The sequence below is a fragment of the Bos grunniens genome, chromosome 2, assembly GCF_055505025.1.
Source record: "Bos grunniens cultivar Pamir isolate PY7600 chromosome 2, Bosgru_T2T1.0, whole genome shotgun sequence".
Taxonomy (NCBI): Eukaryota; Metazoa; Chordata; class Mammalia; order Artiodactyla; family Bovidae; genus Bos; species Bos grunniens.
The window spans coordinates 8,959,906-8,976,190 of record NC_141166.1 but is presented as its reverse complement, the minus strand read 5'-3'; the positions used below and the strand labels follow the sequence as shown (position 1 = coordinate 8,976,190).

The following is a 16,285-nucleotide window of genomic DNA, read 5'->3' as shown; positions in this document are numbered from 1 at the left end:
CACCAACCTCAGGTCGCCACAGTTCCATCCTCCATTCCAGGTGTGGGCACTGGAGGGGTGCCCAGGATGCCCACCCCCAGGGAGTGCACCCAACAGGCAGGAAAGGGTTAACCTCAGACCTCCTGTGCTCCCCGGATGAGGGTCCTGGCTCCCAGTTCCCACCTACCCACCCACCCCCAGGGAGTGCATCCAGCAGGAGGGAAGGGGTTAACCTCAGACCTCCGGGGCTGCCCCCTAATTAGGCCCAGGCCGCTGGAAGCCCCAGTTGTGGCCCCAGGAGGGACCCGCTGGCCCCTTGCCTGCCCGCCCGCTTCTCTGCCCAGCCGCCGACCGGCTTTCATCTGCTCACAGGGGGCCGATTCACAGCGGACCACCCCGGGCCCAGCACCCGCCTGCGATGCCGCGCGGCTGTTAAGAGCCGGGTGTAAATCTCCTGACAGGCCACAGAGCGGGCCTCGGGCCCGGGTGCCCCACCCGTGCGGCCAGGCGGACAGTGGCCGCTGTGTCTGAGCTGTGGCTGCACCAGGCCCGGGCCGGGTAGCCAAGGAGGTGGCCGAGAGGCTTCAGATGGCAGAAGGGCCCCGTGGCTGGGGCCCACATTGTCGCCCGCAGACCGCGCCTCTCCCGCGGCCCCACCCAGCGCTGCTGCTCCTGGCTCCTGGCTCCGGTTGGCCTGCTGCCCTTCTCGCCCCTTCCACGGCAGGACACGGACCTGGCCTCCTGCCAGTCCGTCCTCGCTGCCAAGGAGCCCAGCTGTCCTCTCTCTCGGAGGTCTTGGGAAGCCAAGACCTTAGCAGCTGAGCTCCATGCACCCTGCTCACCCTTCCAGGTTTGCCCTTCGCCACGTGCCTCCACTTTCCCATGTGGAAAACGGGTGTGATGGTAGCAGCCTCCCAGAGGATCATCATGGCCCTTGGAGATGACATGTGTGGCCTGCCTAGCACAGTGCGTGGCCCATCGAAAACGTCTGCTCACGTGGTTGCCATGCTCGTCTCGAGGGGCTTGTGTTAGGCCAGGGTGAAGGCAGGGTGATGGCCCTGATGGCCCCCAGGTTTCCCCCCGGGAGCACTAGGTCCCTGGCAGTCCCTGAGGACCCAGTGCTGGCCCAGGGACGAGCGATGCCTGGGAGGAGAGAGAAGGGAGGCCCCTCCACCTCCGCTGGAACCCAGCCCTGGTCCCTAGGCTTCTGCCGCTGTGACCCCCTGGTGAGTCACCCATCTGGCCCGGATCCAGTGTTCGTCCCCCAACTCTGATCCTTCTTGCACACCTATGAGGCCACATGCACACACCTCCCCCCAACACTTCCCCCCACCACTGACCAGATCAGTGAAGAGGAGCTGTGAATCTTGAGGGCCAAGGCCAGGCCGGGTGTTTCATTCTCCTCAGCCTGTCTGTACCCTCAGGAGTTAAGAGTGTGAGCTCCGCTTCACAGATGACGCACCGGAGGCCCAGGAGAGAGAGTGGCCTGCCCTAGTCACCAGTGGGTGAGAGCTGCCCGGGACAGGCCCCGGGTCGCTGGGCCCTGGAGGCTCACACACGAGGTCAGAGCCCGGATTGAGGTGACATCAGAGGGGCCCTCAGTGAGTTAAGCCCAGCTGCTTGCAGGGGGTCAGGCTGCCAGGCCCAGATGGCAAGGGGGGCGTGCTCCCCCAGCGTCCCATCCTCCATCTGTTCGGAAACACTTGGGGGCCCATTCTCTGGCTCAGCCTCAGCCCAGGGCTTAGACAGTATGATAACCACTCGACAGGACTGGAAACCGAGGCCCAGAGGGAGGAGAGGGACTTGGGGGGTTAGAGCAGGATGTGAGTTTAGAAGGTTGGACTGGGCTTCAGAGCGGGGCGGGGCTCCTGCTGGGGTCCACTGAGACCCTCTCATCTGCCTTTTCCCGGGCCCGTCGTGGCACTGGGCCCTGGGCCTAGGCTGGGCCCTAACAGCCAACCGTTTGGATCCCCCCTGACTTTGCAAAGCCAGGCTCGTTCCCTGTAGGGTGGGCTCCAGGAAGGCAAGGTGGCCAGGTGCTTCCGTGTGACCTCGAGCATGTCACTGGCCTTCACCGAGCCTCAGTTTCTTCACCTGTGTACTAGGGACAGTGGTGGGACACCTCCCCACCTACCTGCACCCCCCCGCTGCCCCCCACCCCCCGCCCCGCGCCACGGGGATGACACAGGTGAAACAAGGCAGAGTGTGGCAGCTGCTGAGACCCTGCAGTGGAGAAAGCGCTCAGTAAGTGTCAGCCACCGTTTTTCTTTCCATCCCTGCTAGCTACTGCTCTTAGCCTTGCAGAGGAGCTGTGGGGCTCCGTGCTGGGAGAAGGTGGCTTCCTAGATGGGGTGGGGGGCTCTTGGACTGAGCCCCAAAGGATAGGAAGACTCCTGACAGAGGCTGTACCTGAGCCGCTGCCCTGAAGTGTGCGAGGCAGAGAATACTAGAGAAACCCTGCGAACAGAAGGAGCAGACGGAGGGGCCCCGAGCCAGCGACCCCCGCTTCCTCGCCAGTGGCTAGTTCTTGGAGTCTAAAGTCAGGGACTTTCGAAGCTGGAGGGGCCTCAGGGAGCAGTATGTACAGAGGGGAAACTGAGTCCCGGCGTGAAAGGGCTGGGCCCCTGGTGACCCGGTGAACTGGGCCAGAGCTCCCCGCCCCCAGCTCTCACTGTGGGTGGCGGAATGAAAGAGGTCTATTCTGAAGGCCCATCTTCTTTCCTCGGGCACAGGGAGTTCTGTTCTCCCAGTGTGAAGGCCGGGGCCCTGTGGCTCTGAGACTCTCTGGCACCCTGGCCCCATGGAGCCGCCTGGGCTCCCCTTCGCCCCTCCCAGGCCTTGACTCAGGGGTTCCACAGCAACACGGAAGCGGTTCCCCCACGTGCCCTGAAAACTCCCCTCCAGGAATTCTGCCCTTTGCGAAAGTAGGGTAGCATGTGGTTGGAACATGTGCTCCGGGACCACATTACCTGCTTTATATCCCAGACCAGTCACTTAGCGTAGGGTTCATCTTGAAGCCTCAGTGGCCCCATCTGTACAATGGGGACGAAAGGGGGGTGTTCAGAGAAGGAGCACTGGACTTGGGGTCAGGGGTCTGGGTGCTGACGCCGACTCTGGGTGCTGGCCTGGCTTTGTGTCCCAGACAGGACTCACCGACCTGGCCTCAGTGTCCCTGTCTCCACGTGGAGACGATAATCCTGCCGCCCTCGGTGTGAGCTGGGGTAGAAGTGACCACACAGGGGACAGTGACCTGGGAGGGTGGAGAGCATCCAGAGACCTTGTTTGGTCGGAACCACGACCCGCAAGGGCACCGTGTGGCCCTCCCACTGTGGCTTGGGGTGGGGGAAAGGGGTGTGACTCAAGCTCAGCTACCGGCTACCAGGCTGCGGGCGGTCCTTGAACCCAGGCGGGCTGTGAACCCCGCCCTCCTTCCGTCGGCCCGCAGGCGCCTCTGTAAACACTCTGTACTCAGTGTGACTCAGAAACGGGACTCTATCCGCCAGTGACAATAACAGCAAGGCCTGAGGTTTGCAGCAGCTTTTGTGTAGCCCCATTGGCTCACTTCAAGCTTGTGGTTGACTAACACACCCGGATCCTTTGCACCCGAGCTGCTGTCAGGTCAGTCTGCGGTCTCCACATCTATCCAGCCGGCTTCCTCCCTGTTGAGATTGTTCTCAGTGCATCCATGATCCAGCTCATCCACGTCACCCTGCCGTCCCCAGTGGCCGCAGCAGCTAGGGCGAGAGCACGCCCTCCAAGGCCTGCCAGGACCGAGGTTGAGCCCCGTGGCACTCCCCTGGAGGCCCTTTCCCCAGGGCTATCCATTAGTCAGCCCTAGACGGCTCACGTTAGACAGCCAACCAGAAAATGAAACCTCAAACTTGGAGGCTACAAACTGGCAACCCCTGAGCAGGACATATTGTGCCAAGTGGGTTATTGTGTTGTTGCTGTTGGTTTCAGTATACCAGGCTTCCCTGGTGGTTCAGCTGGTAAAGGATCTACCTGCAATGCAGGAGACCCGGGTTTGATTCCTGGGGCGGTAAGATTTCCTAGAGAAGGGAACAGCTACCCACTCCAGTATTCTGGCCTGGAGAATTCCATGGACTGTATATAGTCCATGGGGTCACAAAGAGTCGGACATGACGGAGTGACTTTCACCTTTCAGTATTTGGGTTAATCGCTGACATATATAATACGGGAGATTTCACAGAAAAGCAGGTTTATGGCTTCTGGTAAATTGGAAACTGGCAACACTGGGCCCACCTCCATCGGGGCACCAGTCAGCTGGGCTGGATGGCAACTGCCCCTTCTACAAGGCCCACCCTCTCCAGTCTGTCCCAGTCTCCACCCATCCCATCTGCCTGATTTATGAAACTTGCCTGGTCCCCTTAGGCATCTGAGTTTGCAGCCTCAGCTCCAGCCACATTTACCCCAGCCCACGTTTTTCCTGTTTCCAGGGGTCCTGGGAGGCAGTAGTGGGGCCTGGCTGGTGCCAAGTGGGCCCATTTTGGCTGCCACATGTCCCATGGGCCTGGGCCTGGGCCCTCCTTGGAGGAGAAATTGGGTTCCTTGGTTCTTGGTGGCTTGCTGAGCCCACTGTGGCCCCCAGGACAACCGGTTCCATTCCTCAGGGCTCTCAGATGCCTATGTGAGCTGGTGGCAGGGGTGTGGAGCCAGCCTGGGGGCCTGTGGGTACCAAAATCCATTGCATCCTCATTTGAAAATCAGGAATCAGGCCCATTCTGCAGCCTCCAGCTCTGTCCCCTCGTTCCCAACAGCAGTGAAGAGTGCCATCACACTTACCCAGGCCCCCCGGGGGGGCCATATTCTGAGACTGTCGTCTTCTTTCTCTGTCAAGCTAGAAAATTCCTCTTGTCACGGCAGACCCCAGGACTCAGGCAAGCCTTCTCCTCTCCCCGAGCCCATTCCCCACTCTTCTTTTCCAAGAATCCCAGGTCTAGAAAATCCTCCCCACTTCCTCGCTGTGTGACCTCAGGCAAGCTTCTTTACCTCTCTGAGCCGCAGCTCTGTTGTCTTACAGAAAGAGGACCAGGCCAGCCTGCCTGCCTCAGCAGGAACTTGGGACACACACGGGCTCAGCAAGGCCACTCTGCCCCCACTCATGGCTCCTCACCACGCCCCAGGGTGGGTTCCCAAGGTTTTGCGGAAACTCTGTGGTTTCTCTGAGGCGGGGGTACTCTCTGCATTTATCAGATGACGAAATTGAGGGGCCCCCACCCAGGTGGGCTGTGGAAGAGCAAGTTACAGAATGATACAACCAGGCTGAGACCATTCAAGAAAGTTCTATGAAAAACTTGCTCTGTGTTTTCCATGCACATGAAACCCGAAAAAAGGCCTGGAAAGAAAGACCTCCAAATTGATCACTTGGGGATTTCTGGGTAGGATTTAGGGTGGGTCCGAGGAGTCATTAGCCTTACCTGTAATGCTTTTCTTTTTGGAGGTATTCACGTGTTGCTTGTGAAATGTAAAATGAGTAATTGGAAAAGTTGTGCGTGTGTGTATGGGTGTGTGTAAGGGGGTGATCCCTGTAAGCCTGATGTCATTCAAGAAGGGTTGAGGGTGGCCTTGACTGGCTGCTTAAAGGCAAGGACATGGCCATCTTGACCCCGCTAGCTCCTCCAGGGTCTTGGAGACGAGGCTGGGGTCCTTCTTGTATGGTAATGGCAGAAGAATCCTGGAAAACGCTGGTAGTTTGTCCAAGCTCAGTGCCCCAAGTAGGTGCACTGATCCCCCTGTCCCCAGCTTCTGGACAAAGATGGGAGTCCGGCCCCTCACACAGTGCCCCGCAGCACTTGCTGGCATCCTGGTCAATTTCTCCTCCTGTCTGAGGCCCAGAGGGGAGAAGGCATGTGCTGGGGATTCCCAGGTAGCTCTGGACTGCAGGAGCCGGCACTCCCATTCTGGGCCTTGTCTCATTCCTCTTGCAGATGGAAATGCTGGGGGCGGGGGCAGGGAATGCTGGGGGCAGAGAGTGGTACCATCCCTGGGTTCTCTCCCTGCCTTCCACAGAGCCTGCCTGAGCCCCTATGCATGCCTGTTGCCTCAGGTTTCTCTTCTGCCAAAAAGTGTAACATAGGGACTTCCCTGGTGGTCCAGTGGCTAAGACTGCCCACTGGCAATGCAGGGGCCAGAGTTCGATCCCTAGTCAGGGAGCTAGGTTCCGCATGCCCCAGCTAAGAGCTGACACAGCCAAATAAGTGAAAGTAAATATTTTTTAAAAAGTTTAACATAGAGGTGTAGATCTCGAGCTTTGAGTTGAACTCCCAAGTTCAGATCTTGACTCCACAACTTACTGGCTGTGTGGCCTGGAAGCTCTCTTGAGTCTCACCTGTGGCGTCGGAAGGTCAGGGTAAAATCATGGCAGCCGCAGGGCGGCCCGTACTGACTGTTCTCTGTTCAGAAAAGAGGCTGGTAACGGCCAATGGGATCTCCCTTGCAGAGGCCTAAGGTTAGACCGCAGGGAGAACTTCCCAACGGAGCAAGGTGTTTCTGCCCACCCCACCCCCCACCCCGGGATGAGCTGCTCATGGGCTCCATGCTCTGCAGGGCATCGGCAGAAGCTGGAGGACCAGACCAAGGGATTCCCCGACCGCTTCGGGGACCTGGAGCGTCTGCGCATGCGGGTGACACCCAGCACGCCCAGCCCCCGGAGCTCGCTCAGCACCACCAGCCACTTCGGCAGCCAGGCCCAGACCCCCATCCAAGGTACGTCACCCAGGGACGGCGGCGGGTGGGGGCGGCGGGGGAGCGGGGGGGCGGGCGGCGGCCTGGGCGTGGTCCCCGGGCCTCAGACCGGAAGCTCATCAGAAGGTCCTTGACTGTACCGCCCTGGTCTTAACGACGGAGTGCGGGTGCCCACTTGCTCTGACACTCGGCCCACTCTGAGGGCCTGCTCGGCCCGGTCCTGGGCTCAGCCCTTCCTTCACTCAGCAAATAGATACTGCCACCCTCCCTGTGCCATCACAGTGCCTGGCCTCAAGGATCAATGTGAATAGGCAGACAGGGTCCCTTCCCTGCCCCGCCAGGAGCTCCCTGTCCCCTGCGGGAAATAGCCATTGGTTCCCCAGCGTGCCTGTTGGAGTTGGACAGGACCTGCCCCAAGAGCCTGAGGCAGACACCTGTCTCCTGAGGACATGGTGGGCCCCCAAACCTCGCCTTTCTCATCTGAAAGCCAGGTGGTTGGTGGATGCCTCTGCCCGGGCCTGGGTGATGTTCAGATGATCTCACTGCGCTCAGAAAAACTTCGTGAAGTCAGGTTGTAGCCCTGGAGGGACACAGAACTTTGACCTAAGAAAGGTCCCCGGTGACCCAGAGACTTCCCAGACAGGGGGGAGGAGGAGGGCGGCCTCTGGGCGGAGGTGGGGGATGGAGTGTCTCCCCCGTGGCCGGATGGACGCGGCAGGCCATGGGAGCCCCGGCCTCAGGCGGACTGTCCAGGTGCACGGGGCCTGGCGCGCAGCTCTCCGGGTTCTCTTGGCCAGTAGGATGGGTGCTGGGGGCTGAGTGCACAGCTGACCCTCAAGCTAGGCGGGGACTGAGCGCATCCATCCCCAGCACTGGCCGAGGACGGGAGGGCCGGCTGCCATCAGGCGCCGCGGGTTTGTGTCCTTTCTCGGCCCTCCGGGCCCTGGTTAGATTCCATTTGGCAGATGCGTGAACTGAGGCTTCAGAGGTTGAAGGGCCACCCTTGGGTCACACAGACCATCACTGGCCAGATTCAAAACGTCCACAGCACCTGCCCTTGGGCACCTCCTGTACTTCTGAGGGCCTAGGGGGTCCCTACTGGGTCTCTCTGTTAAGGGAGGCCCTGCCCTCAGCCCTGGCCATGTGTGCCAGGCATGATGCCACACTGAAGCACTTGATGAAGCCCCCTGGCATGAAGAGAAATTTCCTCCCTTCTGGCCTGGGGAGCTGGGCCTTGGCCCTACTGAGCCCTGAAGGTGGGGAGAGGCGCCCCCCGCTCCCCGGCCCATCCTGCAGCTCTGGGCCAGGGGCTGTCCACTTTTGAGACACTCAGCAACTCTTGAGCCCAGGGGATTGCAGGGTGGAGGGGTCTGAGCTCAGGTGGCAGGGAGAGGTCTTCTGGGCTCGTGCCCAGCCCTACCCAGAAGCTGTCCGTGTTTCCGTCGCCCATTGGCCGGCCTTTGTGCAGGTGAAGTGGTCTAAGATGCCAGGCCTTCTGCCATGGGCAGGGCTGGCGCCCAGCCAGGAGCTCCTGGACCCCAGCAGGTGGGCACAGAGTGGTGTCCCGGCCAGCAGCTCCCATGGAAGGGTAGCCCCCCTCCCCTTTCCAGCTGTGTGGACAAGGTTTGGGAAGCAGCACCTGACGGAGTCTGAGACAGATCTACTCACCCCTGTCTAGCCCCAGAGGGCCATGCCTGGCCCAGCAACAGCCAGAGGCCCTACCTCCCCGGGGCCTGGGAGGAGAGGAGGTCAGGCCTGTGTGGGACACCGGCTGACCCCACCCTACCCCTTTGGAGTGAGAGGAAGGGCTTCTGACATCCAAGACCAGGGAAGGAGCCTGACCTTTGCAGTCGGGTAGGCTCTAACAGGCACTGGCTGTGTGATCTCAGGCAAGTCGTTTCCCCTCTCTGAGCCTCAGTTTTCTCATCTCTAAAGTGGGAAGAAGGAGGTATCTGTCACAGAGGGGCTGTTGGCAGAGCCAGGTCTGGGGAGTCCCTCTTTCTGACCCTCCCCTCCTGGTGGGACAGATCTCTGCCTTCAGACTCCATCCTGGGGGTCCTCTTCAGGGCACCCGCCCCCCACCACTCCTCTTGGTTCCTGTTAACAGCTTTGACCCCCCAGCTTTGGTCACTGGCAAGCAGCGCTGAGGCCCCAACCCTCCCATACCCCAGCCCCCAGCCCCCTGGCTGCAGCCGCCCACAATGGGGGCTTCTCACAGCTCAAAGGCCTCATTCAGCCACCATGCAGCAGCTGGGGCAATTTGGAGAAGAAAATAAACATTTCCTTCCAGTGTTGGGATTGGCTGCTCGACAGCGGCCTGGCCAGCTCGGGTTTCCTGGGGCTACTGGGCTGGAGGGGGTGAGGGTGGTGGGGGGGCAGGAGCTGAAGGGTGCTGAGGGCAGATGCTCTCCCCGCCACCCTGCCCTGGGAGGGAGACAGAAGGGGATGGTGGCAGATCCAGGCAGGCCTGCCTGCAGCCCACGGGACCCTCCGAGTGCCACATACACCCAGGCCCACCCGGCACAGCCCCTGTGTTTCCCAGACTGCAGTCCTGTCTTCGCATCCTGGGGTCCCTGTTTGGCCTCCCTTTGTTTTGAAAAAAGGCTTCCCTGTCATAGGGGCAGCGCTCACTTCCCTGAGCTCAGAGCAAGGTGTTAGTCTCATGCTTGGCTCTTCCGGGGGGTGCCAGGCGATGCCCGCAAAGCTTCTCCCCCGGGGTTGGGAGGTGAGGACAGGAGCCAGGCTCCCCTGACCCCCTAGGCTTCGGGGCAGCACTGACCAGTCAAGAGATCTGTTAGGGAGGGTACCAGGTGTGCCAGAAGACCCCAGTCTCCCGGACCTTCGCCCCCCACATCTTCCCAACCTGGAGCCTGGGTGCAACGTCACATTCTGGTCCATGTCCAGGACCAGAGCCTGCTGCTGAGGAAGCAACCCCCAGCTGAGCCGGGAAGACCCCAAAGCCCAGAGAGGTTGCAGGTGTCATCTGAGGCCACACAGCGCCTCAGGCAGATCTGGGAAAGCAAAGCCTGAGAGCACCTGCAGCTCTTATCCCAGCCGTGCCTCAGGCCCTGCAAGAAGTGCCTGCCTGGAGCTGGCCAGGGGAAGGGCTGGGCACCTCCCGAGTCCTCTCTGGCCCCTAGTTTTTCGTGGACAAAGGGCTTGGGGACTGACTGACTTCCCAGTGGAACTGCTGCTGGGAGCTCACCTGCCCGCCCCCAACTGCTGCCCAGAGTCACCCCTGTGGCCAGGGTACAAGGAAGGACCAGGGTCAGGGGCTCATCTTTGCTGGGCCCCAAATGGGCCGGTTTTCCTGGGTGCCAAGAACGGGAGGTGTCACAGCCACAGCGGCAGCACAGGCCCTCATCAGGCCCCTGCTCTGGGCTCAGTGTCAGCACTTTGCATGCATTAAATCCCTAGGGCCTATTATCGTCTCCATTTTTCATGTGGGACAGCCCGATGCACAGAGAGGTTAAGTGACTTGCCCAGGAACACACAGCTAGTCAGTGTCAGAACTAAGATCTGTATCTAAGCTTGGAGACGATACAGTTAACTTCCAATGTGCTGCCTCAGAGATGGGACAGCTCCCCCTCAGGCACGTGTGAGTGCTCAGGACCAAGAACCCCGGGTTCCCTGCCAGGTCCTGCTGTGTGACCCTCCGGCGAGTGCCTCACCCTCTCTGAGTCTCAGGTTTCCTACTAAGGGATTTGGACTCATTCCTGAAGCCTCTTGGGAAGTTGAGGGTTTGGGAGTCTGTGATTACAAAAGGCAAGGCGGAGGTGAGGATACCCTCGTCTTGGAGCCAAACCCCCGGGAGGAGTCAGGGCAGGGCCTGGGCTGGACCCTGGGTCTCTCTGCGATGAGGGCAGAGTCCAGGCCACCAGACCCCTCTATGTGCATCTCACTTTGTTGTGGAGGCAGGTGAGGGTGGCATCTGACCCTCGTCTGGCCACCAGGCAGCTCCAGCCTGCGGGCAGCCGTGGAGATGACAGGCCCAGGGAGAGGCCAGGTGGCAGGAAAGGACAGAACCGCTGTGGACGCAGCCCCCTCAAATGTAGGCCAGACGGCTCCCGTAGCCTCGCTGAGCCCCGCTGGGCAGAGAGATGAGGCGGGCGCACGCACACGGGTACATCCCAGCAGGAGCAGAAAGCAGAGAGCCCCTGACAAGTTCCAGTCCCTTCCGTGCAGCATGGGAGAAGCCATCTTTCTCTCTCCGCCTGTTTCCTTTATCTGCAAAAAGCAGGGCTAACTCCTTATCTTGCAGAACCACCAGAGCCCCTCTTCGCACCCATGGTCTTCCCAGCTCTTACTTAACCCAGAGGGAGAGAGGGAGGCAGGAGCTGTTGAGCCAGGCTGCTGGGTGGCCGGTGCTGGCCCTGTCCTCAGTGTCTCTGACACCAGCAGCCCAGCTGGAAGCCCAGCTTCACTCCCTCAACGGGCCTCTGCCCGGCCAGGCTGTGACAAGGACTCCGGGAGGAGAGAGACAAGCCCTCCCCCTCCTCTCCCTGTCCCGGCAGGTGACCCCCGGCCACCCACAGCCCAGATACCTGCTCTCACCTGTCCGCAGGTGGGGGCCAGATTTGGAGTCCACAGGCTCCAGCCCCCGAGCAGCCCAGAAGGGTCAGAGCAGAGCCAGATCTAGAACCAGGGGATCCCCCACACGGGCCTACGAACCAGAGCCTGAGGTCCTTTTTTTTTTCTTTCTTTAAAAATTAATTTATTTTTTAATTTTTGGCTGCACTGGGTCTTCGTTGCTGCCTGTGGGATTTCTCCAGTTGTGGCGAGTGAGGGCCGTTCTTGTGGGTCACAGGCTTCTTACGGTGGTGGCTTCCCTTGTTGGCAGAGCAGAGGCTCGGTAGCCCGGCCAGACGGCTCAGTTGCCTTGCTCATGCGAGATCTTCCCAGACCAGGGATCGAACCCGCGTCCCCTGCCCTGGCAGGCAGATTCTTAATCCCTGGACCAACCAGGGCCGTCGCCCGAGGTCATCCTTGAAGAAGGGCCCCCGGGCGGGAGGAGGGCGGTGGGCGTCGGGCTGCGAATGACCGGTCCTCCTTGCTGTCCCCCCCGCTTCCACCAGGCACCTCGGAACTGAACCCCTTCTCCGACCCCCGCCAGTTCGACCGCTCCTTCCTGCCGCCCCTCACGGAGAGCCGCTTTTCCGACCCCCGAATGCATTACCCGGGGGCCATGTCAGCCGCCTTCCCGTACAGCGCCACGCCCTCGGGCACCAGCATCAGCAGCCTCAGCGTGGCCAGCATGCCGGCCGGCGGCCGCTTCCACCACACCTACCTGCCGCCGCCCTACCCCGGGGCCCCGCAGAACCAGAGCGGGCCCTTCCCGGCCAGCCCGTCCCCCTATCACCTCTATTACGGCGCGTCCTCGGGCTCCTACCAGTTCTCCATGGCGGCCGGCGGCGGAGGCGGCGGCAGCGGGGGCGACCGCTCCCCGACCCGCATGCTGGCCTCCTGCACCAGCAGCGCCGCCGCGGTCGCCACCGGCAGCCTCATGAACCCCAGCCTGGGCGGCCAGAGCGACGGCGTGGAGGCCGACGGCAGCCACAGCAACTCGCCCACCGCGCTGAGCACGCCCGGCCGCATGGACGAGGCCGTGTGGCGGCCCTACTGACCGCCTGCGGCGGAGTGGACGGCTCTCGCCGGCGGCGCGCGGCGGGGGGATACCCCCGAGACCCTTCCAGACAAGTGCGGCTGGCCCAGCTCCAAGGCTCAGGGCGCCAACTGGACTTAACGCTCCAGGGCAGTCGTGGGCCCCAGACGGGTCCACTGTCCTGAGAGGCGGCCCCGGAGCTGGTGGCCGGCTCTAAGAGCGTCTCATCCCAGAGCCACGATTTTGTACAGAGGGGTGGGGACCTCCTCCAGGACCCCGCCCCCAGCCCAGATCCTGTTCATCTCATCCCATGTCCCTGTGGGAGAAGCCCCCTCCTGCCACCCACCCCCTGCCCCCCCCCAGTCATGCCCACTGCTGTCAGGGGCCCAGGCCCCTGGACAGAGACCATCTCTTTCCCAAAGAGAGGTGGTATTGGCCCATATGGTTTGCCCTCTTATCCACCGAGCCCTACAAAGACCTCCCGTTGCAGTTTTCCTCAGAGACCCCTCACCCCGTGGGCCCAGCCCTTCCCTCCACACTTACACAAGTCGCAACTGGAAGGTTCCCGCAGCCCTGAAAGGGGGGCTTCCTCATGGTATGGAAGAGGAAGGAACCCCTCCAGAGGCCCCAGGGGGTCACTAGCAGAGATGGAAAGAGAACACCCCAGGCCCGCCCCACCCCTCCCCGAGCTCTGCTCCCTGACAACTCTAAGAGGCCCCAACCTGGTCCCAGGGCCCCAGAGCAGACTGACCTGTGACAGCAGGTCCCTGAAACCAGGGCAGGCACCTGCAGACGGGTCCTCCGTGCACTTTACCAATCCAAGCCATGCGCCCTCTCTCCTCTCGGTGGACTGGGAAGGGTCCCTTTTCCCCTAGGCTGGTCTCCACGTTGCCATTTTTGGAGAGAGCACCAGAACTGGACGGGTCCCAGCAGAAAGCCTTGGGGTGAGGGGTCATCATGGGGTCAGATGTCAGCCTCCCTGTCCTACCTAGGTCCAGCCAAGCTGCACACACCCCTGACCCCCAGCCTCCTGAGAAGGCCCCGCCAAACCTCCCAACCTCTGACATACACCCTCCATCTTTAACCAGTCTGCTCCCAAAGCAGTTTTGAACAACAGCAAAATAAAAAACCAGTTGTCAAAGCTGATTTTAGAAAAAGAAGTTTCTCAAACATTTTCAGACACCCAGTCCCTTACAGGAAAAGGTCCCATGATAGTGAATGATACTCCCCCCACCCCCTCGAGGGTGTGGAATTGTTAGCCGCCCCCCCTAAAACCTCCTCAAGATGTCACATTCCTTCAGCAGCATCCCACCAGCTGCCACCAAAGGGTAACCCTGCTGCGGAACAAAGGAGGCGCTGGTGAAAGGCTGGAATCTCAACGTCTGTGGCGCTCAGGCGTTTGTTCTAGAGGGTGTGAGCTGGGGCGCAGTGGCTGAGTGACGGCAGATCACAAGAGCTGTGAAGGGCTTGGCAGCCTCAGCCCCAGCTCTGTTCACGGGAAGTGCTACAGTTTGCAGATGGGAAGACAGTCCTGGCCCCCGGGTTTAGGCACGTCTGAGTGCTCTGGTTCTAGAAAGGCATAAGAAACCCACTCCTGAGGTTTTTTTTTTTTTTTTTTTTTTAATTCTAGAAAGGCAGAAGTGGAAAAGGACAAGAAAACTCTTAGAAGCGTTGGGCAGCATGTGGATTTAGTCACTGTTTTCGGCCCCATCTTCTGTGCAGGTGGGAATCTCCTCCACACAGCGCCCCTTGGCGGTTGTCTCTGTAACAGCCCTTGGCCGGCCCGTCACCCCAGCCTGCAGCAACCGCCAGAGAAGCACACGGGATACACACTCAGGCAGGTTAGGAAGTCCTTCTGGTGGTCTTACTCAACCCCCCTCTTGCTGCAGTTTGTCTTCTGGAAAAAAAGCACGTCTCCTCCCTTCAAAACAGCTTCTGGGGGATTCCACTGACTCTCAGGCGGGGCGCAGGTTCTGAGGGTGGCGAGCTCCCCACTCCTCCTCAGGAAGCAGCTACAAATTCACTGCCCTGGTGTCTTCTCTCCTGTTCCCTGTGGTTCTGGACGGGCCCCAGGCCCCAGGGGGAGGCACCCTTGGGTCCCCAGGGCCCAGCACTTTGTAGCCCCCCCCCAACAGATGACTACCCGCTTCCTGATATCCAAGCCCTGGCTGGGGCAGGGACCGGAAAATAAATTGACCCCCTCGCCCCCTGCCCAGTCCCCGATTAAAAGTGATGGTAGCGGTGCTGAGTCTTGTTTTTTAATGCCCATGGTGGGTGCAGACAGCTTGGGGTGGTACAAGGCTGCTTTAAAGTCATACGAGGCAAACACTGACTCAGAGAGCACAAGGAATCAAGGGGTTTGGGTACCATATTACTGTAAGCCTATTGGTGATGGGTACAGATTGGTTGTGACATATTGTCATGCTGAGGTGTTCATACCTGCTATACGCATACCTTCCGTAAAACCGTCCCAGGGCCGGGAAGAGGGTGGGGGAGGGATGGAAACTTGCTTTGCACTATAATTTGCTTGGTGTGTTTGTTTTTAATGCACAACTTGCTTGTACAGTAAACCGTCTTCTATACTATTTAACTGTAACATGGAATTTTGGCTGATTTGTTACAATAATAGGACTCTGAGAGGTGTCAAAGGAGCCTAGTGCCAGACCTCCAGGGCTGTGTGTATTGGCTTGGGGGTGGGGGTGGGGGGGCAGTGGGAGAGGATGGACCCCTCCCACCATGACCAAGGAGGAAGAGGGCAGAGCCAGGGGGCAAGACCAGGACTGACCTCGCTGTCTTGGAGACCCACCCGCCTACAGCACCCTGGCCTCCCTGCACCCAGCTCCACCAGGAATGGCCACCCTTGGCAAGGGCAGCTCGCGAGCCTCTTCCTGGTGTGGCTGGAACACCAGGGAAACTGACGTCTGCAGGTGCCAACATCCCTCCTCCCGTCACAGGCGACCCATGACTTCTCACGAGTCCACAGGACAAACAGAGCCCCTCCTCCAGCTCGTCCCCCAGGCCCTGAGTTAGGGAGGGGCCAAGGCGGGTCTGTGAAGTGGCCTCGGTGAGGGCCCCTCAATGGGAACTGTTTGCTGCAACACTTGACAACCTGGCAGCAGTCAGAAGTACAAAGCAAGGGGCGCCAGCAGCTCCTCCAGCATGCGGATGAGGGGACTGAGGTGCAAAGAGGGGGTGTCATCTGGCTCCGCCTCTCCGCAGAGTTGTTTGTGGTCTATGGCGGGGCCCGTGGGTGTGATGGTGTGGGGACCCGGCTGGGCTGCCTCCCTCCCCATCCCACCAGCGAGGAGGCCTGGCCCGCCGTGCCTGTCCAGCTGGGACTTGTGGAGGGGAAATTTCATAAAACAGACCTTATTTCTGAGCAAAAAGACTTCAAAAGCTAATCCCAAGACTTTGCCTTGTTCAGTTAGATTGGTCTGCCCGAAACCCAACACCCAGCAGGAAGTTCCCCTTTCCCCAGCCAAACCCTGATCCCCGCCCCTCTGCCCTGCAGCACCCCTTCTGCCCCAGGGCCAGCGGAGTCTTCTCTGAGCAGGAGTCCAGCCAGAGTGGCAGGCTGGGTCTGTGGGTGTGTTCTGAGTGCCCTCTGCCCGGATGAGCAGGACTGGTCCCGAAGCAGCATCTATAATAAGCCAACACTCTGCTTCCGTGTATGTGTTTATGTGGGGGCACTTTGGAGGGCTTCCCAGGTGGCGCTAGTGGTAAAGCACCCTGCCTGCCAAAGCAGAAGATGTAAGAGACATGGGTTCCATCCCTGGGTTGGGAAGATGCCCTGGAGAAGGAAATGGCAACCCACTCCAGTACTCTTGCCTAGAGAATCCCCATGGACAGAGGAGCCCGGCCGGGCTATAGGGTCACAAAGAGCTGGATGCAACTCGGAAGTGACTTAGCAGGCTTGGAGGGGATGTGGGAGGTTCTGAGTGAGCCCCAGTTCAAGCTCCTTCCCGCCAGCCACATGTGGGTGCCACAGCTGAGAGAAAA

The 16,285-nt window shown here is 60.3% G+C and overlaps 1 protein-coding gene across 3 annotated transcripts in view; it reads left to right on the top strand.

Annotated features, from left to right (window-relative positions):
- RUNX3 (RUNX family transcription factor 3) overlaps window positions 1-14,882 on the top strand; it is a 64,776-nt gene extending 49,894 nt beyond the window's left edge. Inside the window, exons 6-7 of one of the 3 annotated variants that reach the window (XM_086365219.1) lie at window positions 6,547-6,705; window positions 13,917-14,882. In XM_086365219.1, the coding sequence (XP_086221345.1) occupies window positions 6,547-6,705; window positions 13,917-13,978 (221 nt within the window). In that variant the 3' untranslated portion in view covers window positions 13,979-14,882. Of the gene's footprint in view, window positions 1-6,546; window positions 6,706-11,759; window positions 13,433-13,916 lie in introns of those variants that run through there. The other 2 variants (XM_086365214.1, XM_086365222.1) reach the window with 2 other exon arrangements.
- Window positions 14,883-16,285: the final 1,403 nt, after the last annotated feature.